We start from the raw sequence: 25,620 nt of genomic DNA on the forward strand, positions 1-25,620 counted from the left end.
TGACCTCTGCTTTGGGAACACAGGCTCTCCAAGTGGCAGCGGTTAAGGCGCACTTCTTTTCAGTGCATCACCCTTCGTCATATAAGGATGTTCCTGCTTCGCTTACTGGCTGCTTCAGATCCCCTTTGGAGTCTGTCCTCCTGGAGTCTGGGAAGCAAACTCAGGACTGAAGGCTCCACTCTGAGATTCAGATACTTAAAATCCTTTTGAAGAACTGGCCTTTCTGTTTATTCCCATTCAGTTGCGTTATTGTGGACGTCTTACTAGTGCAGAAACCTAAGGAGCTGAACGCTTGGCAGGCTAAATGTAATGCTAAACTATTGCTTGTTGCATTTTCTCTATTTTTTCCTGGAATGCTCTCAAATTTTAAATAAGCTGTAGGGGAAAATAAATATATTTAGTTTGTTAAGTACAAAAGAAAACTTCAAACTGTGGCATGCCACCTAACGGCAGAACAGCAACATTGTACATTGGTACCAGTAAATGCACACCAGGAAGCCGCATCCCAAAGCTCTTGTTCATTACTAAGCTGCAACAACCTGCAGGGGTAGCATTACTTTGGGGAAAAAAAATAAAATAAATAAATTAAAAAATCCATCAAGCAAATTCCCTCGCAAAAAAAAAAAATTTGCAAACTAAACCAGGTAGAACTTCTGTTTTAGAAACTTTAGCAATCTCTTACCATTATGGAAGTAGAATTAATGAAAAGAAATTTACTTCGGGTGTAAATTTAGCATAGAAACATGTATGGGTCACAGTGCTTGTACATATCTTCTCAAGGGAAAATTCATTTATTCAGAAACAAAATGTGTGGAAAAAATGTGTACTCGTCTTGGCTTTCCACATTAAAGAATAATTTCATTTGGCAGGATTTACTAGTCTTACTTTTCTTAGCTCTGCATCATACCCAGCTATTTCTCACAGAGCATTCTGAGGCTAAATTAATAAATGTGCTACAGATATCTTCAAAAGATGTCAGAATACCTGCAGCTGCCAAGGTAGGAAGGCTGTCAATCCTAAAAGATGCAGCAATATTGTCTCCAGAAGCAGCCATGTTTCATGACTTTTTTCCTATTCATACTCTGCATGTGTGTTCCATAAAATCACACCATACTGTAATTTTAACACCTGCCTCTTACTGCCTTGAATGACAGGTTGACATCAGTGTGGAGCATCTGGACCCTTTCAAATGGGCGATGCTACCAGAGCTGAAAGCAGTTTTAGCTAAGCGAGAACGCCACTTTTGTACATCCCCAAAAACTCCATTCAATAACAGACTCTAGTCTCTCTCCCAAATCCTTTGCTTCAGCCAACATTATCTAGGACTTGTGGCTTTAAGAATTATTTTAAGGACTCAGGAACTATACTCTGGACAAGACAGAGGTACGGCAAAGCACTAACTGTTCCCTTTAAGCAAACAATTACGCAAGTCATTTTATTAAGCAAGCTGCTAGTCTTAGCATAAAGGCCGCAGAGCCTGAATCCAGACTGAGTGACTATCAAATGGAAGTCTTTGATTTTTTTTTTTGCGGGTGCTATTAATACTAAATAACATATGTAACATTAATTTCTGAAATCCAAACTGTTTTGCAAATGTATATAAGCTTTTATATTTTTCTCATTCTTGGACAGTAGAAAAGACAAAACGGAAAAGCATGTCAACAGTTCAGCCATTTTAACATCGGCAAAAATTTCCAAATACACTGGCACACATTCCAGGGGAACCTTCTTGGATTAAAAAAATCAAAACGGACTCTATTGTTTTCTTTCTTTAAACAAAAAACCTTGTGTAAACACCATGTGTTTTTGAAATTCTGACCAGCTTGGCTCGCGGTTACCGAGCGGATCAGGAGCTGAACTTAGCAGCTGGAAAGTGTCTACTGCTTGTCCTTTGCTCAGAGTCACACCGTCCCTACTTCCTCCCCATCTACAGCCCAGCACGACACACAAAGGTTTACCTGGTGCTCATCTCCCATTAGACTGAGTCAAATCAGCATAACATTTGATCATCTGAGCAGCTTCTCTCCACAAAACTGTCCACTCTGCTGTCTTTAATTCAATGCATAAAAGAGATCTACAGCTCCAAGGACCATGTTTCTGTCACCTCTTGTAGCCCTCCTTCCATGTTTATGAGTGAACTTGTCTCAACTCATACAATAAACTCTTGGGAAAAAGGACTACATCAGTGTATACCTTATTCTTTTATTCAAGTTACTAATATAATTAGTAAAGGACAATTTCCCAGCAGTAAACTAGTTATACCAACTAATGTCTTTATATGGTAATTAAAAGGACAATAAAACTAAATTATAAGAACACAGAGCCTCTAGCCTTGGACTACTGAAAATCACTAGACAGAATGAAGGAAGAGCAACTAGTCACCCATTTCTTTGCTGAAACGAGTACTATTTTAATAGCTGCATGTGAACAGACAGTATCTGCTGATAAATCATTTCAAAAGACAAAACTAGTTTGACTTCCTTGTATCGCTAAATGCAGAGGAACAAGCATATTAATCACAGCTCAGTCTCACAGATAGAATGCTCACATAATTTTCTTGGTGAAGGAGTATTTCATATAATCTTAAAATAATCATTGCCTGAGACTTCTGTTGAATCAACATGTCAATTTGTAACAGGTCATTAGCTAGCTTTTCCTTTACGCCCAGAGTATATTTCAAACACATGGCCAAGGCAAGAAAAAACAAAAGCTCAGAAGAAGCAGGTAAGTCTTGGTATGAAAAGAGCTTTGAATTGAAAGGCTCTTCTATTACATCCAACTTGGTTACCGGACAAAACTGTACCTAAACAAATAATTGGTATCATCTTCTGATTCTTGTGACAAACACTTCTGACATTCCTCAGCAGGCAGAATCAGATCTTTCTCTTTTACGCTCAACAGAAGTGTAGGTAACTAACATCTTTCCCTGTTTACAAACTTGGCAATATTTCAAAACATGAAGCTGATGCTCTAAGCAATCGTTTTTCCCTTCTGCAATGAGAACACAATACACTCCTTATTAAACATTCTGTTGTATGAAGTAATAGTGCAACTGCAGTCTAAGGACATAGGCCAAAGAAGGGCTGTAAGTGGAGCCTTATTAGACCAGCCAGAAAAAGCACGAAGTTTCAGACATACACATCCTTGTTCAGAACTCATGTACCTGAAAGCTTCTCTAGTTTTCTCAGATAACCTGTAAGCAGCATAATAAAAAGTCGTTAAGAGGTTAATTCTACCTGTCAATCTTGCCTAGCATGGAGTTTATGCATGGTAACTCCTAAGCAGTCATCTTTAACTGTATGAAAATAATGATTTCTTGGCAAAATAAGAAATTGCAAGGGATTGCATGTTCAAAATCATGATTTATTGATGTATTTTTAATCATGTAGCTCCTTGCAAAGATACACTTTATAAATTATGGAACAAGTATAGTTCTTTCCACAGCTTTCACATTTTAGTCCTCAAGTCCAGGTCAGTATTTTGAAATGAGATGTTCAAAGGTAAATTATGCAAAATGGCTTTAAAAAACTACACTAAAAAGCTTCAATTCTTTCAGAATCCAAGATAACATATATAATAAGCAGCATTACAGTGCCTGCACTACACCCCCAAGCGATATATGCAGGAGAAGCAGCATACAGTACCTGCACCAAACCTCAATGTACACTTCATGATTAGCAGTACACAGCACCTGAACATCTACAGCAGCCTCAAAATTTATCTTAGTACAACAAATGCTCAAAAGGGTTTACAGCATCTGTAGCAAGGTTAGATGAGGGGTTATAACACATTACAATCACGTCCAAGCGAGCCCTGCTTCCCTGTGCATTCGGACCTGGCCAATGCACAAGCAGTACATGCCAGCATTTCACCATTGCACAGTGACACTTCCCAAGCAGAGCCACGTACCCTGCAAACTTGTCCTACAAGAGAACAACTCACTGCCCGTATCCCTCTCCCCTTCGTGCCCATCCTGTCGAGAAGGCAGGCTCCACTGAACTTCTATCAAGATCAAATTACATTTATGACCAACTGACATCACTGCATTGCTGGGGATGTACCTCTGCGGTTATATTTTATACTTCATGCTTGCTTGCCCTTGATTGTTTTTTTTCTTAAGTTTGATGTTGACAAAATGCCAGATCTTAAAGGCAAACAAAATAAGTTTAATTTAAAGAAAACATTTATTTGAAGTTCTTTTAAGTGACACAGTTTAACAGATGTAAGACAACTTTCTCCCCTTCACATTTCAAGCCTTCACCAGAGACCACACACACTGTCCCATGGACAGTGAGGTTTTCCTATAACAACTCCTTTCGGACAAACCAGTGTCCAAGGCAGATGAAGACTCACATTTTAAGCAGACTGATTTATAAAATCTGTTTAAAAAAGCAAAACAAAACAACAAAACTTTGTTATCAAATTCTTGTCACAAAGTAAAGGTGTTCAATACTTATAAGCTTATAATCTCAAAACAAAACCCCAGCCGTTCATAATCAAATAGAACATACTGCCTTCAAAAATTTCCCCGAATTTTAAAATGTTCCAAATATATACACATTTATAACTTAAGTGCTCATTAGCTACAACCTTTTATTCATGCAAGAGTTGTGAGAGGAAAAGGGTTTCTTAGAGCGGCTTTTCTGAAAATGCAGTAAAACTCTTCACTCGTGCAAAGAACAAAGGGGTGTACATTTTGTCAATGTCGAAAGTAGTAACAGCTGTCTCACCAGTCGATCTGCAAAGAGTATTGTAAAAGTTAAATTAGACACAAGTTGCTGTTTAAGTGCCTCAGTAGCGCAATCATGTTCCACAGCAGACAGTGTGTGCACCAAACTACAGCTGGAATGTAAGCCTCTTTTGTACTGCCTTGTCCTGAAAGCATTTGAATGTCGGACGAATCACACTATACAGAATACACTTCTATTTTAATATCAAAGAAACCACTTTCCCCTTCCATCCTTATTATTAGCTCCAAGACTTGAAACAGTGCAGGATGTCACTCAAGTCACCGTATTAATATTCAAGTAAAAAACCCCCTTTCATTTGTTTCACTTAGAACCCTGAATTCAGAATACAGAGTGACAGCAAAAACTTGTATGTTTACAGAACTTTAAAAAGAAGAAATCCAAGTATTTCTGAACATCAGTGACAAAAAGCATACGTCCTAGCTGTGTTTTATACTCATCTTTATTCTAGTTTCAAAAGGACATCACAGCAGAATCTGAGCAGTACAGAAATTTCATGCTGAAAAGAATGTCTGTGATATTGCCACTTCTTCATAAATCAGTTTTTATAAAAGCAATTTTTCTGTTTATGGAGTTACCTATACTCCCAACCACCAGTAGTTTACTTCCTAGATTTTATATACTTACAGCTCAACAGCTGAGCTATGTCCCTATAAAAACACTAAATATAGAGATTAAGAGGACTGGAAGAAAAGGCCTAAATCCACCCTAAATGCCGACATCAAACATCTGGATAGCCAACTGGCCAGTAATTTAGAGTGTCAGGTGCAAGAACAGTGGCCATGGCTCTTGCTTGGTTAGTGATCAGAACAGCTGGTCACATGCCCACATTTTGCACTGATGGATTATATAGTTTGTAAGCATTACAGTTCTCACATGATGAGTGCAGACATTCCTAGCTTGCACATCCACAGAAGAAAAGAAATATACCTTAATAAATATATGTTTTCCACACCCCTTTACTAGCACCACACTGTCATTCAACTCCGATGAAGTTCTGAAATCATTCAACGCTGTGCATAAATCCTTTAAATGGCTAAAATACTGCAGTTCTACTACTTAGGAGACTTCCCATACCATTATAAAAAGTTACTAAACCTTGGGATTTCTTAAAGTAAAAGTTCATTACGATATATCAAATCAGGACCAGTTACTGTTTTCAGGACATTTTGTTAAAGCCTCACAAGTCTCAGAGTCTTTCCATCTTCTGCACTTAGTACTGGACAAATTAATGTCACCTGTGTTTCTATAGTTAAGTATCCTTCTTTGACCTTATTCCCCATTTACTTACTTGTAAGTTATGTGACAAGAATGATGTATCCAGACAAGTTTGTTGAACCTCTGGCGCCCACTGGAGCACAACTGTAGTCCTACATGAAAACTGTGATCTGTTTCTTGTGCAGGAACACGGCGGAAATACCTGTATTTGTGGTAGTCAATTGGTTTCTGCACAAAGAGAAAAGAAGTTTCATGATCTACAAAGAACACATCGTGCAACTATTTATCCTGAGGCATAAGTAACTGTGAGGACAGATTGTTAAACTCTCATACTTAAAAGCAAGTACTGGTCGTCCTTGAAAATACATCAATTTAGATGTTAATTATGGAAGAAGGTTTCACAGAAAGTAAGATAAGTGTGGAGGACACCACCCAAACCATGCAAACTCATTGTAAAATAATGTAACACTTCTAACTCTTCACAAGTTTCTCTTGACAGACACTGCTAATCAGAAAATTCTGTGATGTGAATAAGTTGACCGAATCATTCAGAGTTCAATTAATGAATACTGCTTATTTAGTTTTATTTAATGCTGTGGGACATAACTGCACACAGTCAAAACTGATCTCAGAAAATGACCTCTTCATCCTTCCCTTCTGTTTGTTAACAATGTTAACAATGTTAACAAACTACCTAACAGCACCACATGTGGCAATTAGGCCTAAGGTGGAGAACCATTGCCCAAACGTGAACCAGATATTTATCTGTCTTAAGATTATTACAGATTTGGGAAAAAAAGGTGAGATAAATCACCATGCTTATTTATATTTTATTTTTAAACCATTTAAAAAAATGAAATTCAGTTTTTAAGCCTCTGGCATAATGCAAATCTTCAGGTGCCTTAAAATATTCAGTCTAAGAAAAAATGTATTAAAAAGCTCCCTCCTTAAACTATTTTTCCTCTCTTCTATTTTGCTACCTACCTCTTCCTTTTTCTTCATTATTACAGCAAATACTTTGGTTTGATTGTCTGTTTCCTGGGAAAGGCGGTAATGGCCAAGCAAGATTGCATCCGTTCTGGAAAGTTAAGGGGAGGATAGTGTCAAGGACATAAAATTATTCTCTCTCTCAAAAGAGTGATGTACTTATAACACAAACATCAACATTGAAAAGAAGACTGACTGCATATCATAATAAAGGAAACTATTTTTTATTTCCATTTAGTAAAGTACCAGGCTCATTGATGGTACAAAATGATGAAAACATTTTGGAAGGTTGCTTTTAATTTTCCCACATATGACAGTAAAGTTAGTCAGTTCTACCTAGCCTATTGCTAAGTATTTTCAGACTTCTGGTGAACAGCTCAAACCTGTTCTGAAGTCGCAAACATTTTTCTATGTTTTTAACAAGTTTGTGCAAACATCAAAAAGAAATTAAGCAATAATTTAGTCACATCCCACCAAAATCTTCACTTTCTTTCAAACAGTCAAGGAAGTGTGAGAAGGCAGTCAATAACAAAATAGTATCTTTAAAAGGATTCTAAACTCACCAAGCTAACAGCATGTATTCTTCCATCTACTTCCTTTAAAAGTTTAAAATCACATAACCCGCAAAGGAAATTAATTACAATATCAGGACCTTAAAATGAAAGATAGCTTTGCATAAAGACCAAAATTTTTTGTAGTTCTCAGAAGAGAACTATAAACATCTATAACACAATATAAATAACATTGTATTTTTACTCTTGTTTTGCTAAGTCAGGATATAGAATCCAAGACAAAAGTAAATAGAAATTGCCAGGTAAAAGCAAGATGAAAACTGTAGAGCCAAATAGTTAATTTCAATAACCTTGTATTTTTAGTCCGTAAGCGAGGAACTATAGATTGAGGATCTTCAGGAGTTGTTAACATCATAACTTGACCATCTGGAAAGAATCTCAAGTACCTGCAAAAATATAATTACACAATACAAACCTAGAAAACATACCCTTTTTCTGTTGTGTTTTTTTTGTTTGGTTTTTTTTTGTTGTTGTTGTTTTTTTTTTTTTTTTTTTTAAATCACAGGATGTTTCCCAGAAGGATATAGAACTTAATAGGTTTGAAAACACGTTTCTTAACACATGATATAACAGAAAAAAGAGATCAGAAATCTAAAGAGAGTTTTGAAGATTAAAAGACCAAGTTGTGAAGAGTTATGAAAGAGGGCAGATGTTCAGGAGTTTTGTCACCTCTAATCAAAGCAAGAAGGCTACGCTGGAATCAAAACTGACGTGCACTGATTGAGACAAATGCAACAAAAATCTTAATTACAGTATCAGTACAGAATGGGCAATGTCATATGGACTTTTTCAAGTTCTGGGATCTGATCAATTTTTACAGCACTCAGATACTGTGCTGACATTTGTGAGATAACAGAAATAGCTGTGAGATTCAATGATTTCTATTGACAGTTTCCAGCCTCAGAAGGGAGAGCAGAATGGAACAATAAATGCTGGGAACAGCAAGAGGAAGAAAAGCAGAAAAACAGACTGAGGCAAGGTATTTACAGCAAGTTGAGAAAGCCCAGCCTCTTGATTATTTACAATTGGTTACAAATAAGTTAAAAGACAATTCTTGTATAATCACTTGTTTTCCCTTTGCTGAAAACTATTATTATTATCAGAAATGTAAAGCAGAAGTGATTTGGGGAAAGAAGTCTGTGGATGAGTATTACTGTTGTTACCTTTTAAGTTTTATCCACGTGAAATGGTGTAACTGAGTATGAAATGTGTTTCTAAGCCCATCTCTAATTATCATAATAAATCCTATTTCTTAAGACCTGTTCTCAAAAAATACACATAGCTTTACACATTGTCGTAGTTCATTGAGTTTTACAGAATGATTAATGTTTGTGACATCAAGGGCTGGATTTAAAGAACTTAAGAGAGAGAAACATTTCACTCACTCATTGTACTACAGTTCTACCTGTAATATTCCACTTGGTGCCATGCTCTATAGAAACCATCAAGAGATTGTTCTCCTTGACGTATGTATTTTGTCTTGCTGATATATACACCTACAGGAAAGGAAGATATAAGCATACGATCAAAAATTAAGTACATAAAATATTTAAGATGAAAAAAAACCAATAATCTAAAACTTTTGAGTTTACTTTTGTTACTTAAATACATGAAAGTTTTTATTTTTGTCCCTTGCACCCTTCCCTACTCTTTACAGATATTTTACGATTCAAAAGCCCAAAGAAATTCAGATTAGGTCTAACAACAATATCATAAACATGAAACCCACCTGATTGCTTCTGTCACAGTTACACGCAGTAAAAAAACCAAAACTATTTCCAAAAGCACACCTTACCATCAAATCGAACGCGAGGCCTTTCCAAAAACATTTCCCTCCAAGACGCATACGGAACAAGTTTATTGCAGCTCCTGCCCCATATTTTCAAACAGACTTGATGCCAGATTTCAGGATCTCTAGTGAAAATGAGAAAAAAGCAAACCCGTAACTTTCCTGCAAACCTTGTTTAGCTTTTATGTATCAAAGTAACACACTCCATTATTTAGTTTAGATGCAACTGAAAGAAAGTTTCTTGAACAACAATCCCCTCATAATTTAAAATCATTGACCAATTTACTTAATCCTGGAGCGTTTGAAAGCCACTTCCTCCCCCCAGCGCAATGCAAGACCACAATGCCATTTTCAGCCAAACAGAGAACAACAACATTGCAGCAGCCTGGCACTTCTCTGTGTGGCCATATGAGGATCACAACACAACAGACATTATTTTGGAGACCTTGCAACTCTGACTTTCAAACAAGGTAGAGCAAGTAAGACTTTCAGCAACATTTTTTTATTACAGTGACGTCATCTATCTAACATACCATTTAGCGGTGTATTCAAAAGCTGATCAGCACTGTGAGGAGCATAACATGAAAACTGCCATGGGAAGAAAAAGCAGGACATAGTCCTACATGTACAACTTAGCAGCCTAAAAGCAAAAAAAAAAAACCCAAACAAACCCACAACCCACCTTTCCAACACAGGCAATTTTGCTCTATGGATTTATTATCCACCTCTACATACTGTTTACATATGCCTGAGTGTAAAAAACCTCTTTTTTCTTCCTCAGAGCAAAGAGAAGCTTCACTCTAGATAACTTATCTACAATACCTGGCACAAATGTAAAATCCTCGACAAACAAGAGATAATTGCTCTAATGATCTTAGGTCCAAGTCACTTGAAACCACCCATCGGAAAATGTACATTAGTACTTCCATAGGCAACACTGTGAAGAGAAAAGAAATCCTTGTTAGATGGTAACCTGTAAATCAACAGGTTATCTGTAATTCCAGGTTTGATCATTACTGAAGTTCTGACTTTCCATAAAAAATCCTACTTTTTCACACTGTAGCCAGATGCCAGGGAACAAAAAAATTATCTTTCATTAAAAAAGTCACTATGCATTAGAAAAAAGTCATATAACAAAAGAACAAGAATCAAGAGCTGAAAGTGCACTGTGGTAAGATGACACAATAAAACATAGTTTTAGACCACAAATATCCACAAGCGTAAGGTTTTATACCAAAAATTCCACATATACATTGCACATCCACAGTGCCTGCGAAGCACTATTTTCTTCAAACAGACCTAGTGTGTAACATTACCTCAAAGCATACTGCTTTTGCATGACAAGGTAAATGAGCTCAGGTCACATTCAGTTATTGGATAGGAGGTCCTAAGAACAACCTATCAACTATGAAATTGATACCTCACTCTATATTTTGTGGTACAGGTCCAGTGATAGAAAATGTTATCACACAGCATTGTTGTGTTGAAAGACTTTTTCCAATGTAATACAAGACAATGACAGAATCCTCATCAAAGCACCACAACATCATATGATCATTTTCCTAGCATTAAAAGTTCAGTGAGAAAGCCCTGGGAAATTAAGCCAAAATTCTTTCTAATAACTTTCTGCTTCCCTAAGTTTTCTCTGTTGTTTCGGTTGGGTATAATCTTGTTTACTAATCTTATACCATCAGGAATTACACTTCATTTATTTTCAACTACTGCTGCTTTCCAGAACCTATGGCTTGAACTGTATCACCACATGCACTTAAGACTTGAGGATTTTATTGAGTATAACTGCTTTGAGATCAAACAGAGAAAACAGCTGAGTGGCACAAAGGTACAGTAAACAGTAAAGAGCTGTAAATACTGTGGTAGGGACCGCAATTTAACAGAATTCTGATTTCTAGTGAAAAAACATACTACTTAAAAAAACTGCATTGCTGTGCTCCCACAAATCCAACAATATTGTTTTTGCTATAAAACTAGATGAAATTTAAGTTTCACATTTCAGAATACTAACATAATAAAAAGCACATACACCTCATTGGGCACCAGCTTCTGTATTCATTTAACACACATCTCATTTCATGAATCTGACTTAATTCTATCATTTACTATTGAGAAGTCATAAATTTGCTATATTGCCTGTATTTGCCACCATTAAATTAATGTTCCAGTATAAACAAAAGTTGCGCAGATTATTGCTACAAGGGACAAAACAGTCTCTGGCAACTTATGAACTCTTCGGTATGTGAACTCTTAACGCCTTGGAGAATTGGAGATACAAGGGCTTAAAAATCTCTTACTAGTGCTAACAGGTATACATCGTCCATGCTGAGAGCCACCAGTCAGCTAAAGCCTTTGATCATCTATCTTATCATCCATGTTTCTAAGTTTCTAGTAAACTAAGGATTGTTAAGACACTTTGCTTCAGATACTGGGCACATCCTGTAGGAAAAATAATATTTCTGGTGAAGAATGCTATCTGGGTCCTAAACTTCATTTGTGTAAAAGAAAAAAAAAAAAAAATCCTACCATGAAAAATTGCTCATGTACTAGGGATGGGAAGTAAATATATTCAGTATGTCAGTTACGTAGCAGAGGTCTGATCCTGTCCTGTACTAAAGGTTAATCAGTATTCTAAGATTATGACTAAAATTATCACTAAAATGTAAAATGGACACAGGAAATCAATTCAGCCAAATCCATTGCTTCACATTGTTTCAGTTTTCCTTGGGCTGCTGCGGTCTGTGACTCTTGTACTACTGTGATGACCAAGAGGGATCCTTTCCAGCCTACTAACTTCTGAAGCAGACATCGTGATTTTAACAGTTTTCATTCTGCTGTAAGACAGTCAGTAAACAAGATACTGTAACACAGGACTGGGAGAACATAAAACTAGAAAGAGACTAAGATTGCTGCTCAAAAGAGACATCTCCTGAGATCATTTTATAGTAATGTCTACAACATCTTGACTTTACTGGCAAAAAAAGAAAAGATGATTTCCCAAGTGTACGATGCCACAGTTGTTAAAATAAAAAAAAAAAGTCCTGTTTTCTTTATGTTTTGACTTGAACAGCTTGCTACATTTACTTTATTTTCCTTCCTTGAGCAGAACAGAGGAGATCAGGCCAAGATTTCCAAGAGCAACTGATAATTTGGGATGCAAAACACACACGCTTTAGAGGCATCTGATTTTAAGAGAGTTCATAGCTTATACACACTCTCTACAATTTAGATCTCATAAGTAAGTCTCAGGATGACTGTCCTAGAACTGAAGCACTGAAATCATTGGCCTTCAAAAGCCTTTCTAGCTATGTTATATAGTCTTGCTGAACCTGAAAACATATGTGTTGTAAAAATCTGATATAGAATCAGATAAAAACAGGAAATGCAAAGTGCATATTCTGCACAGAACAATTGTCTCTTATTCACACTTAAGAATTGCAACAAATATTTGCAAACCAAAACAAAAAATCCCACATTTCACTTTTGCAAACATTAACTGGAAGGAAAACTGGACTACACTTACTTCAGCAAGTCTGTTCCTAGAAGTTGCTGCTTTCAAGTATGACTGATGCTGAAAAATTCTACTTAGTAGTAGTAGTACTACATGGAAAAGCTTGTACAATAAAGGCAAAATCATGTATAAGAAAAAGATCTGTTTAGCTAGTAGATGATCTTTTTTCCTTCGCATTTAACTATAAAAGTAAAAAAAGATACCGTGTACATTTTTTTAAAGGTGGCTTTAGAACAAAGGAGACATATGTTTTAATAGAGTGAAACATCTCTATAAATTCTGCCTCTGAACTCTTATGGTGTATCTTAACTCATACCTGAGATATGGGTCTGGCTGACGTCAACCTCAGGCTGACAAAGTTTGACTGAAGATTCCTGAAGAGTTAACTGCTGCTGGAAATCTGACAGGAGATCAGCCATTTTGTCATCCTCTTTGTTATCCTCAACACTAGAAAAGGGGGAATGCCAACACTGTGATATTGGACAAAACATACCAACAGATGTCCTTATCTTGGCACCAATTCGCCTTCTTACACTCATTCAATATAGTTGTTTCCTGTATGTCTGTAAAGCAATCTCATTTCATCATATGATAAAACAACTACTGCAATCTTACCAAGTTCATTTAGATTTTGCTGCAATCCATCTGACAGTAACAACTTTTTTTTTTTCCATTTAATTCCAATTCCAGTTTCTTTTGGGATTTGAGAGTTCACTGTTTTTAATGATGTCACTAGAGGAATTGCTTGACCCCATGAAAAGACAAATCTCATCTTTTACTTTGCCTAAAATAAGCTGTATGCAGGAAATGCATTAGCATTGATGGGAAGTTATATTTTGTAATCCTTGTCACAATGTAAGATACTGAAAACAATTAAGGATTTTTTTTTTTACCCTTGCGTTTTTCACTGAAGAATGATCCTCAGTGGGTTTATTCACCAATAATGAAAGAAAACTTTCCTTTAGGAAAACTACTTTTTACCAATTCTGAAAATAGGCAGACAAAAAATTTCAGGAGCAAGAACAAGATAGCATAACAGAAAAAACACGCTTGCTACTCATCAGTAAAATTGAAGGATTACTAAGTGATAGAAGAACATTACCACATTCAAAAAAAATCTGAATTTTAAGTTGTATGTCATAATATGATCCTTTAACAGGTGCATGCTTGCTCGCACCAAGTAACCACAAACTACACAACTCCCCTTGATCTCATGACAAAACACCTTCTTTGCCCTCACTTGGCATACAAGCTAGCTAAGAGATCTTCCAGTCACTTTTTAATATAAGAGCTGAGAATATAAGCAAGCAACTAGCAAACCTATACCAATGGGTTTTGAAGTGTTTTATAGTATTATAGAGAAGACAATTATGTTTGGGCCTGTCATAACTAAGACTATAGTAAGATGCTGCATGGAACATACCTTCCTTTATTTTGATGAATATGATGGCCAGTCCCAGTAGCTACAGGCCACACTGTAAATTGTTTTTTTCAAATGTAATTGTGCAATTTCTTTCTTTTTTCTCACCAAGATTGTATGAAACACCTACAACAGTAATTCAGAAAGCAAAAACACCACAACTAGAATCTCTTGAAAAAACACACCTCGACAAATACTGCTTTTAAACAACAATTAAGAGTACTGGTTGTTTTTCCCTCACTGTCACGTAGTGCTGGGGACAGTGCAGCAACATTTACAAAACTGAATGAAAACTCATAGCATCATAGAATCATTTAGGTTGGAAAAGACCTTTAAGATCATCGAGTCCAACCATAAACGTAGCACTGCCAAGTCCACCACTAAACCATGCCCCCAAGCACCACACCTACACACCTTTTAAATACCTTCAGGGATGGGGACTCAACCACTTCCCTGGGCAGCCTCTTCCAATACTTTGTAATTCTTTCAGTGAAGATGTTTTTCCTAATATCCAACCTAAACCTCCTCTGGCACAAGCTGAGGCCATTTCCCCTAGTTCTATCGCTTGTTACTTGGGAGAAGAGACCAACCCCCACCTCACTACAACCTCCTTTCAGGTGGTTGTAGAGAGCGATAAGGTCTCCCCTCAGCCTCCTCTTCTCCAGGCTAAACAACCCCAGCTCCGTCAGCTGCTCCTTGTAAGACTTGTGCTCCAGACCCTTCACCAGCTTCATTGCCCTTCTTTGGACACGCTCCAGCACCTCGATGTCCTTCTTGTAGTGAGGGGCCCAAAACTGAACACAGGACTCGAGGTGCGGCCTCACCAGTGCCGAGTCCAGGGGCACTATCACCTCCCTGGTCCTGCTGGCCACACTATTCCTGATACAAGGCAGGATGCCATTGGCCTTCTTGGCCACCTGAGCACACTGCTGGCTCATGTTCAGGCAGCTGTCAGCCAACACCCCCAGGTCCTTTTCCGCCAGGCAGCTCTCCAGCCACTCCTCCCCCAGCCTGTAGCGTTGCTTGGGGTTGTTGTGACCCAAGTGCAGGACCCAGCACTGAGCCTTGTTGAACCTCATACAGCTGGCCTCGGCCCAACGATCCAGCCTGTCCAGGTCCCTCTGTAGGGCCTTCCTACCCTCCAGCAGATCAACATTCCCGCCCAACTTGGTGTCAGAGAGGCTTAATGAAGGGAGTAGAGAAAATGATGCTAAAATAAGAAAATAATCCTAAGAAAACCAAGATTTTTATGTGAGTGTAGTTTATCATTCAGCATTTTTCCTAGTGCACAAATGCACAGCAAAGATTTCATGCTAGCAATGCATGCAGAAACCAAAGTAACAGATGTAAATAAAGCACTTGGCTCATCTTACTCTCTTTTATATTGAGTCAGCTACTGCACTGAAGCTGTACGGCCCTGGGGCAACAAGGCTGAACTAGTAATACCACATAGACATGATTGTACTTTGCTCTTTTATTCTCAGTCTTAAAAATCTTGATTTCTTGTACCTATCAGCAGCATCTATGGCTGCTACCAGTAAGCAGTGAATTGAGAAGCTCTGTTTCATAAGCTTGTCTTCACTCTGCTCTCTGAGCTATAACAGAAGTTTTGGGCCTAACCTGAATCCTGTCCTGAAACAAAGTCTTGGGCTCAAGTGAGGCCAGCCTTAAGCTGCTACACATCTGGTGTGTTGAGGCTAGGGGTATTCTGATGCTTGTAATGATAAAAGACTAGACTACTCAGATGACAATCTATAGGCTTCTAAATGTGTTGCTCTGCTGATTGGAAATGCTCCCATTTGGCCATGTTAGTCAGCACAAGAACAGTAGTATATTCCCGTGCTTAATTATGATGCTTATTCCATGGTACAAAGCTTTTACTAATTAATCTTTTTGCCATCTACAATTTTGTAGATGATCCTAAATGTGTAACTCATAAATCTGAAAATCAGAAATCAAAAGTAATAAAGTGACTGATGCTTTTTTTCTTTTTTTAAGTAACAACATAACTACTTGTAATCCTTCCATTTGAATTTAACTAGCTCCAAACAAGCCTGTTACCTTCTTTGAACTACAGTATAGAAAAGTCCTCCTTCAACTAATGTATCTGAAAACTTTCTATGAAGCAGTCTATTCCAATGAAAGCAGACAAGTTTTCCAAATGTTAAGAGACTTACTTGTGTATCACAGTAGAGCATTCACATGCTTTAGAAACAAAATTTCAGGTTTCAGTACTCCTATGCACTTAATTAGTAAGTTTTCATACTTACCACCTCTTTCCAACTCCATCAACATCTGGGGACCGTGTGTAGGTGATCTTAAACTCTATGTCAGGTACAAGCTGCATGGCTAGACGATAAAACTTGATAGCTGAAAATAAAGGTTTAATGTTTAAACATGTCTGATGTCTATACTCGCTTATCAAAGCAAAGATTTTTTTTCAGAGAGATGGCTTCAGCTAAAAGCACTAAAAAGGTAGAGAATGCCTTTGCCTAGTAAACCTTATTTAGTCTAAACTGATTAGGTTTAAATTCAATACAGAAGAAAGGCACATTAAGCACCCATTTTCAAAACTAAAAACTTCATGTACTCTTTCAGAATAAAGAGCTCTCTCCGATGTGTTTCAGCTTTTACAGATATACCTTAACTACTACAAATTCAATTATGGCGTACAAAATCTTACATTAAAACATCACAGAGTCCTGATTTATTTTGTTTCCCAGCACTTACAAAGCTTTCTCAACAAGCCATAAAGATTTTAGGCATTATATTCATAAGTAACGATGAGGAACATGAAAGAGAATTTGAAAGATGATCCCCAGTATAGTACAGTCAGTCATTCAGACATACACAACATTATGAAGGTGAGCAAGTTCAACAAAATACTGTTGCCATTTTAAAACTTCGACAACAAAACAAGTAAATTTTACTGTGGGAAAACCCTAGATACTACAGAAAGCACAGAAGCAAGCCACTCAAAACACTGAGGGTGAGGAACGTGACTGGAGAAAAGCAGCCTTTTCAAAAAGCTATGTAGCAAGCACAAGACTATGGGGCATGAAGGAAAACCTGACAGATAGGGTTTCTTCTAGCACATAGAGAACGTACTTCTGCCTTTAACACTCCAAAGATTCTACAAACACGGAGTAGAGAAATAGGGCCAGGAAAATCACCCTGTGGGAATGAACTGTTATTTAAGCTCAGAATATCTTTCTTCTGAGTTAACTCTGTGGATCCTTCTTAATTTAAGTGGATTCATTGTATGTACATTCAGTCTGTTTTAATACCTGTATTAAGATCATATATGTATTTATATGTCTCTGTATTCCCACATGTTGATACCAAGATCAGAGGGCAACTCTCCCTCAGTTTGGACCCTTAAAAACAAAACCCAAAATAAAACATCAGTGAGCGTGGAGCTCAGAATTTGACACACTAATGAGTCTGAGAAGCCTGAGTTTGGGGCAAGTAAGTGTTCCTATTTCCTTGAGTTCATGTCAGGGCCAGTGACTGACAAGTAGTATTCACTGGCTGGTGAGGATGAGGAATATCAGCAGCCAGCTAAACAGAGATCAGTCTCAACTTTAGCATTTAATCTTGCAGCAAGGCCTGTACTGCACTTAAACATGAACAAGCTGTTGCACATAACTGTGTCAGCAGATTTCAGAAGCAGGCTGAAATGCCACTTGATTCCGGTGACTTGGGCCAGGTCAGCAGATAAAAGTGTGGTCTGAAAACAGATGTCCCAACATGTGCTCAGTAATATATCTGTGTCTGGCATAGGACCCTGTCTCTACAGTCTCATATAGATGTATGTGTAGAAACAGTTCAGGTTTGTTTAAGTCTCAAATAAAATTCAACTGTGAAAGAATGGATTCATATTCATGCAATCCAGATGCCTAAAACACCTTTGTGAATGCAACTCTGTTAGATGTCACTACTTCTCTGCTGCTATGTTTAACATACAAGGAGAGCACTCAAGCAGATGAAGCTATAGCTTTTATTTTATATACACAATGCTTAAATAGGCTGCTTTCCCTACATATTTTTTTAATTTACTTGGAAACTGTTGGTATGAAAGAACCTTCACAATCTACTGCAGGATTTCCTAAATAGTGGATTACATATCAGATTTAGTTCTGACGTCTTTTTTTGCTGCGCATTTAATTCTGCACCCAACACACAAAATACCTTAGCCTAAAGTAATTTTGCCCTGTAAAAAAAAAAACATAATAAATTAGAAACTGAACCAACTGATTTTATTACCTACTGGGGACTCATATTTCTCTCAGTTCATTTGAGATCTGGAACAACCAGATCTCAACAACCAGAAATCCCTTGCAAGTGAAGGAAAACTCCCATGGTGGAGAGGAACTTTTGTATTCAACAGGTGGCTGAGTGAGGTTCCAGAGTACTCTCAGTTTTGCGTATCTTGACATATTTTGCACCTGCATTTTAACCAAGGTGGCCAAAACCTCTGGTGGATGAGCAGGATGGCATGTATGTTCTGTGTTCCTTTTTTTTCTTCCATGAAAGAAATAGAAAACTGGTATCTCCATTACTGACCTAGAGGACTTGAAGTTAAGACGGGCTTCTTACTCTATATAATATTCTGAAAACTAAATATGTAAAAGAAAACTTTGAATTTCCATTTTTACTAGTGCTGATAGCAAGAGGGAAAGCAAGCTAAGCATTTTAAATATTTACAGCAAACCTCGTAAAATAAGACTACCAGATTTAAATATTCACTTCAGGAATCCTTAAAGAAGCTATCTTAGCATGCTGTGTAAATTAAAAAAAACAAAAGCAAAACTAAACAACCAAACAACAAAACATTCCATGCGTTAAGTAGTTCTGTTCAAAGTGGAATGAAGAAAACTGTGAGCACAGGAAATATAGTATATTGCCTTGATTAATTACTATGCTTATTTCATGTTACAAAAGCCATATGAAGAAGCATGCTATATGAAGAAGCAATCCAGTGCTTCATTAAATTGCTAGATTTCAAAATACTGTTGTTTTGTCTGAAAGCTAGAAATTCTTTCCTTGATCTTACTTTAGCTTCACCTCAGCCTTAGAACTGTGATATGATGGTTCCTTTTATAGCAAGTTTGTTTGCTTATCCGAATAATTGAGCTCTCAAATGACTGTTAGCCTGCAGTTTAAGTTCACTGGCATCATGAAGTCTTGCACATAAATCAGAGAGTGTTAGATTCCTCTGCAATAAGGGTGTTCATTGTAGACTTCCATATTACCTTCGTAAAGGGCCCCATTTTGTTCTTCTTCCACTGCCTTCAGGAAAAGCTCTTTTGCCTGCACAATAAATTACACAGAACATTTCTTAAATTCCTTACAAAGACAAGCGCGTTGTCACTTGACTTAAAATTATTTTTCATCTTACCTACTGTGCCCTATGAAGGAGATGAATAAAATCATTCCTTAAATAGAGTGAGAAGACGTATTCTTGTGCTACAAGCCATAACTGAAATTCCCAATCAAGAAACTATCCATGTTCCTGCTCCCCCCTTACCTACAGTCTTTCAGAAAGCAGACTGGGAAGGTGATGGAAAGCCAAGCATAAAAGCTAGAAAAATCAGTGTAGGATTATGAAAGACATCGGTATGGAGGCAATAGGTTAATCACCTCTGTTGTTTCTCTAGATTTAATTCAGCATTAGCTTTTAGGATAGTTATACTGTAATACTAACACACACAAAATAATCCCAAAATTATACATCTATTTTTTGTACCTTTTCCTCTTTTGCTATCTCCTGTTTCCCTCTGGCATCTACAGACTTTACTCCAGGTCCTCTTGAAGATGCTCTGCATGGCGGAGGTTCCAACCCACTAGAACTCATACCTGGGGCAAGCTCAAACATCCACTGAGCTCTGAACATCTGGAGCTCTGCCTAAAAAATCCGATTAATTCTGATTTAGTATCACATATTCAGACAGTACATCTTCTGAGAAGAAATTATAAAGTACAAACACAAAAAAGAGTTTCAAAATTATGCTTTACACTTCCCAGTCTTAAATAGTTTCAGTGAGCTTAGACACAGAGAGTTAGCAATTGTTTTAGAGTAAATTTAAAAAAGAAGTGCACAAGTACTTGTTCAATCTCATTCAATAAGTAAATGCTTTTATCCGGACCGTTCACCTCAGAAGAAAAACTGATATTTCAATAAGTGATTGTTAGTACTATGGTTATAACATAAGACTCTATAGAAAAGTATTCTTTCTAGACATGATGTTTGTTCTTGTTTATGCAGAGTTAGCTTAAGCAAAAGTCAATTAGCTCTCGAAATTAAAATTTAGAAAACCTAATTTTTTGTACACAAGCGTACTAAGCTTTATGACAATCAAGGCTGTCGTTTATATAATATACAAATATGGCCTTACACTCCTTTCTCTTTTAAAAAGAAAGGACTATGCTCTGTGAAACAAGACAAGTTATAATTCTTGCGATGCATTTTTTTCAGCATCTTTGAAGTTACACTTTACACATCTCTTGCAATCATCATGACTTCTGGAGAGCAACTACACAGAAATCTCGTATTGTAAGAGAACACACTTTTCTATTAGACTGCTTTTATCAACCTTCTGCTCCAGAAGAGAGTGACAACTTAAACTGGAATTTGATCCATACAGAAACTGCTGTCTGATTTCTACAGTACTTCAAAGAAATTCCAAATCTGCCACAACTTTCTTTTCATCTACACAGATAACTGAAGACTGTATTTGACACTTGGAACACAATGCAAAATTTATCTATTTGACTTCTAGGGGGGCAGACGGATTAAGCATTTGTCAGATCAACAAATGTGTGGTAACTAAATGAGCATAAGTAATGCAGCTTAAAACACAGCAGTACTATGTTTGCAAAAAAACATTTGCATGAGAGACATACCTGAAGATTTGCTTCACCGGATCTTTCATTGTCATCGGTTCTTACCAAATCAGAGTGACAATCTTCTTCAGCTTCTGCCTAGTAGAGAGCAGTCAGATGTGATTACAGAGTCTGCATAAGTCCCTACAGCACATTGACAAAGCACAACTGTCATGGACACACATTAAAAAAAAAATTTAAGCATACTCCCCTTTTCCCCATCCTACCCACCTACTCCACAGATCAATCTTAACTGATGATAAAAATTAATCTTAAAATGAATGCTATTGTTAGCACTTCCCTATTAACCCAGTGAAGTTGGGGTTTGCATTTCAGTCACACCAAGATCAGTTATGTATCACTTGAAGGCATCAGTACACTGCCATAATACCTGAATAGATACGCTCAGTGTCTAAGTCAAAGCACAGAACCAAAGCTTCAGTATTAAACAGTAGTGTGCTTCATACAAGAAATTAAAATTGAATCACTATCTTCTCATTGTAAAGATAACCAGTAGTTTTGATTTGTTTAATATTTACAAAAGCACAAAATGACTAGTGCTTTGTGTAACAATAGATATTTTATGAAAATTATGGGACAACACGGGCAATCACAAAAACCACATGTGAAACTAAACAAGAAATGTATAGTAAAAGAAAATAAAAAGCTAGCATGAGAGCTTGACAGCTGGTTTTATTTACAGTGCTGCTGTGAGACAGGTTAAACAAATAAAACATTAAATAAGACCTGTAACTAAACTTAACAGGGCTCTACATAGGAGTTAAGACAGCTAGGTTAAGAGCAAAATTTAAAAAGCAGCGAATAAATTCTCATTGTGAAATATACTGAGATTCATGGAATCTATACTAAAACAAAGGAAAACTAATTCTGAGCATCAGTGACAAGCCACTACAATGACAACAGCAGCAAGATGCTAATAAGGAAAAAAAACACCTCAACAAAGACTAAGACATTTGGTTCTTCCTGCAGCTGAAGCATCTCAGTTTTTCTACCATTCTGTGCTGAAATTCACATCTATAGTTCTGCAAGTACATAATGCAAAGGGAGATTATAAGAAGACAAACATGGCATTAAGATTACCACAACTACTTACAGAAGTTTTGTTTCCTACTCCTTCCTATTGTAGATAGTGCTCAAAGACTTCAAGTGACATTCTGTCAGTGAGATTCTTCCAAGTTCTCATAAAGAAATCTCTACCTCCTGCACAATCAAAGTGCAGAAATCAAAGCATTCTTGTACTCAGAAAGTTTATAAAATTTTCATAGCATCTGGAAGTTCACAATCAACCTACAGAACACTGGCAAACCTGATGGGAAGGCAACATTTAATCTCTCTGTCTTGGTGACAAGCACCTCCCTGGGGTTCAGCTGTAGCACTTGTATCCAGTTCCCCAAACGACCACAGACTCACTGCCTTGTCATCTGTAAAGGTGTTTTCACTGATGTCTCAGTCAATTTATCTTTTACAACTGATAATGCAGACAGTGTTGGTTGGTTAACGTAAACAGATGTTGCACCTGTTTCTACACTGATTTTAAGGCTGTACATTTTTAATTTCTCAGTGGAGAAAACAGGTAAGCCAGAACACTCCAAAGCACTAGCAGCATCAAATCCAAGCAAGGAGTAAATAACTTAGAAACTTCATGGTTTTTGATTCCAGAATTTGATTGCAGGCAGTTAATATCTTATGAGTTACAGCAGTCCTATCACGTTATTTTAGCAGCCAGGGATTACGTCTGTGCTGGCCAAACAGAGAGAGCCTAGGAACAAGCTAGCGCTGAAATGGATGTCTGTAAGTGCATTACGGCGGCACTGGGCTGACACAAATAAGGCCTACCTCTGCCTGCGCAGAGTGCAAGGCTTCTGGTTTGCAGCTGAATTATGTCCAGTCAGCTCTCAGTCTGGGCAGAGTAAGCCTGGTTTTATCTGCAAAATGCAGAAACTAGTAATTTCTAGGCTAAATCAACACACTATCTTCTTGTGCATAAAGGCACGCCCATTAAAACCTTTAACTCATGAAGCATGTAAATAAACTAATTTAAGAGTTCAAATTATTTAGAAGGTTATGAAGCTGGCTGAAGTTTACCTCATGTTCAAAAACTTTGTTTGAGTAACCTGTTCAAGAGTCTTGATTTTCCTCCCCTCGTCCCTGTTCAACTGCCCTACTTCTCCTTCATTTCTGAGTCACAGTCAGTCATGGTTCTGGACTAACTGCTTCCAAACTGTCATTCAATGCTCTATAAAACTTAAATATGCTCTCAATCCAAACAAAAAATACACCGTACTATGAAGACCTAGTCCACAGCCTAAAAGCTGTCAAAAAACATCATGAAGTTGATTACAACACAAGTTTTGACTTTTGTCATTAACTCCTCTATCCTGAGTGCATGTGTGATCTGAAGTCTCTCATATCAAAGGTTTGTCTTCTGGCAGCATAAGTGACCATCCCTCTAAATTTACCAGTAAAGCAATTCATTCGCATTGCTACCGCACGGCTAACTGGATTGGAAAACTGATCTCTATTAACAACTTTTCCCCTATTTATTCAGTCTGCTGAAACCCTATGGTTTTGCTAAAACAAATGAGTAAACACAGATATCACTGAAGCAAGGATCTTCACTAGCAGACAGCTCATGAGACCACACCTAAAGTCAGGCTGTAACTTGTAAAAATTGGCTCCTTGCCCCTACTCCGACAATACTTAAATTCTAGTTATAGTTTCTGAAGTTCACAGAAGATTGTACTGTAACCGCTACTTAGTAGATAAATCTAGCCTGTCCTTCTTTACGCTGTTGGCTTTCCTCCTGCTACAAGCCAGCTGTCATATGGGACAGTGACTTTACCCTGCTTGAAAGTGAGACATCCTTAGTGTGCACTGATCAGCTCAAATAATTTTCCATGAGAAAACTGGTAGCCAGTCAAGCCACCAAAAGGTCAACATGTCAAAAGTAAACATCTGAATTAGACTGCGACCTGTAAAAAGAAGTAAGCTGAGTAGATTTGATTCTGATTTGTTTGCAAAGCTTTAGAAATCATTTGTCAAATGCAAAACTAGTTTATTTGCACAGCTTAGTTTTAACTGTTTTGCAATCAATAATTGCATGCTGATTTCCTCAGGGCACAACAATCACTTACTAAACTGTCTGTAACGCCGAGTCCTTTAATAGTGCAGATCTTTGTTTCGGCAGAACAAAGCCAAGATGAGAAAGTTCAAAGTTGGCTGTGACCAGCCGAACAGGGCTACATGTGAACTGTACAGGACTCAGGGAGAAGCACGCACGACATAGCGAAACGGTGACCGGCGGCTAACGTTCCTTTTGGGTTTATAAGAAAATGAGGAAGTTGCTCCGTTTTTCTGTCAAGGTGGTAGAAGCAACACTGCGCTCAAAAATAAGAGTTTTAATGACGGCGGTAAGGCGTTTTAAGAGCTCCTGAACGATATAAATGGTTTAACTTTGAATGATCAAGTTCTCGTCATGGATACCTGAATCCACGTTGAGGTGCAGTCAGAAAAGCAATACTGAACCAAACAATATTTCTGATAGCATATGTTAAATCACGAACTCAAATCAGTAGAGCGCCTGGCCCACGGAGCTGTTTGAATTACCAAGTGACTTTATGCCCTCTGGTTTTGGAGGGAGGAAGGAGAGAGGCAGGGCACGCTCATCCGCAATGGCACGCTGATTTGCTCAGCTGTTTCTACGGTCGGCTGGACCGGTCCCGAAGCGAGCAGCCCCGCCCGTCAGCCCGAAATCCTCCGCGGAGCGCGGCCGTGCCCGCTCGCGGCGCCGTTACCGGGGCCGGGCTGCCGGCCCGCACCGCGGCACGCTGCCCGCCGCCGCCACCCGCGGCCCGGCGGGCAGGGCAGGGCAGGGCCGGGCCGGGCCGCTCCTCCCGCCGCCGGGCACGCACCCCTCGCCGCCCCCCCAGCCCCCCCAGCCCCACCGGCGGCGGGGCGGGGCCGGGCCGGGCCGGGCCGGGCCGCCCTCCGCCCGCACCTGCCCCGGCGGCCGAGCCCCCGCCGCCTCCCCCCGGCCCGCCCCAGGCCGCACCGCAGCGGCGAGCAGGGCACGGCCGGCCCGGACCCGCTCACCATGCTGCCAACGCTCGGGCGGCGCTGTCCCGTCCCGGGGGTCTCTGCCCCCCCCGCTCGGTCCGTGCGTCCTCCCCGCCGGGGGAAATTAGCAGAGTTCTCGGTCGGAGAAGCGCACCACGCAGCGGGAGTAACTGCGGGCCCTGCGTACGGCAGCCATCTTCCCGGCGAGTGAGGGGCCGGCGGGCCGGGAGCAGCGGAGACAGGCGAGCAGACAAACCCGCAAGGTCAGAGCGCCGCCTGACGCACGGGCCGCTCGGAGGCGCGGCCGCCGGCCCCGCGGACTACCCGTCCCGGCGCGCACCGCGGCCGCCGCCCGCCCGCTGCCCTGCGGCGCGCTGCCTGCCGGGAAACGTAGTCCCCCG

General features: G+C 38.8%; 1 protein-coding gene across 3 annotated transcripts; it reads right to left on the bottom strand.

Annotated features, from left to right (window-relative positions):
* Nucleotides 1-356: 356 nt before the first annotated feature.
* On the bottom strand, nucleotides 357-25,528 carry FBXO9 (F-box protein 9). 3 transcript variants are annotated; one of them, XM_082305741.1, is made up of 14 exons: nucleotides 25,256-25,528; nucleotides 21,164-21,241; nucleotides 20,007-20,165; nucleotides 19,513-19,570; nucleotides 16,528-16,627; nucleotides 13,154-13,284; nucleotides 10,137-10,251; nucleotides 9,321-9,439; nucleotides 8,931-9,021; nucleotides 7,816-7,911; nucleotides 6,951-7,044; nucleotides 6,040-6,194; nucleotides 4,591-4,738; nucleotides 357-375 (listed from the first exon to the last, which is right to left on the bottom strand). In XM_082305741.1, the coding sequence occupies exons 1-13, from the start codon at nucleotides 25,256-25,258 to the stop codon at nucleotides 4,630-4,632; spliced, it is 1,308 nt and encodes a 435-aa protein (XP_082161867.1). In that variant the 5' UTR covers nucleotides 25,259-25,528; the 3' UTR covers nucleotides 357-375; nucleotides 4,591-4,629. The 3 variants fall into 3 exon arrangements, with proteins under 3 accessions (XP_082161867.1, XP_082161868.1, XP_082161866.1); XM_082305742.1 differs by lacking the exon at nucleotides 357-375 and having other exon boundaries at nucleotides 3,343-4,738; nucleotides 21,164-21,237; XM_082305740.1 differs by lacking the exon at nucleotides 357-375 and having other exon boundaries at nucleotides 3,343-4,738.
* Nucleotides 25,529-25,620: the final 92 nt, after the last annotated feature.

This window comes from Platalea leucorodia, assembly GCF_965183815.1.
Source record: "Platalea leucorodia genome assembly, chromosome: 3".
Taxonomy (NCBI): domain Eukaryota; kingdom Metazoa; phylum Chordata; class Aves; order Pelecaniformes; family Threskiornithidae; genus Platalea; species Platalea leucorodia.

Coding starts and splice junctions, on each gene's coding strand:
- FBXO9 (XM_082305741.1), bottom strand. Junction 9,440..10,136: donor GGATTTTACATTTGTGCCAG/GTATTGTAGATA, acceptor CATTTTCACTAG/AGATCCTGAAATCTGGCATC. Junction 4,739..6,039: donor TCTTGTCACATAACTTACAA/GTAAGTAAATGG, acceptor TACTCTTTGCAG/ATCGACTGGTGAGACAGCTG.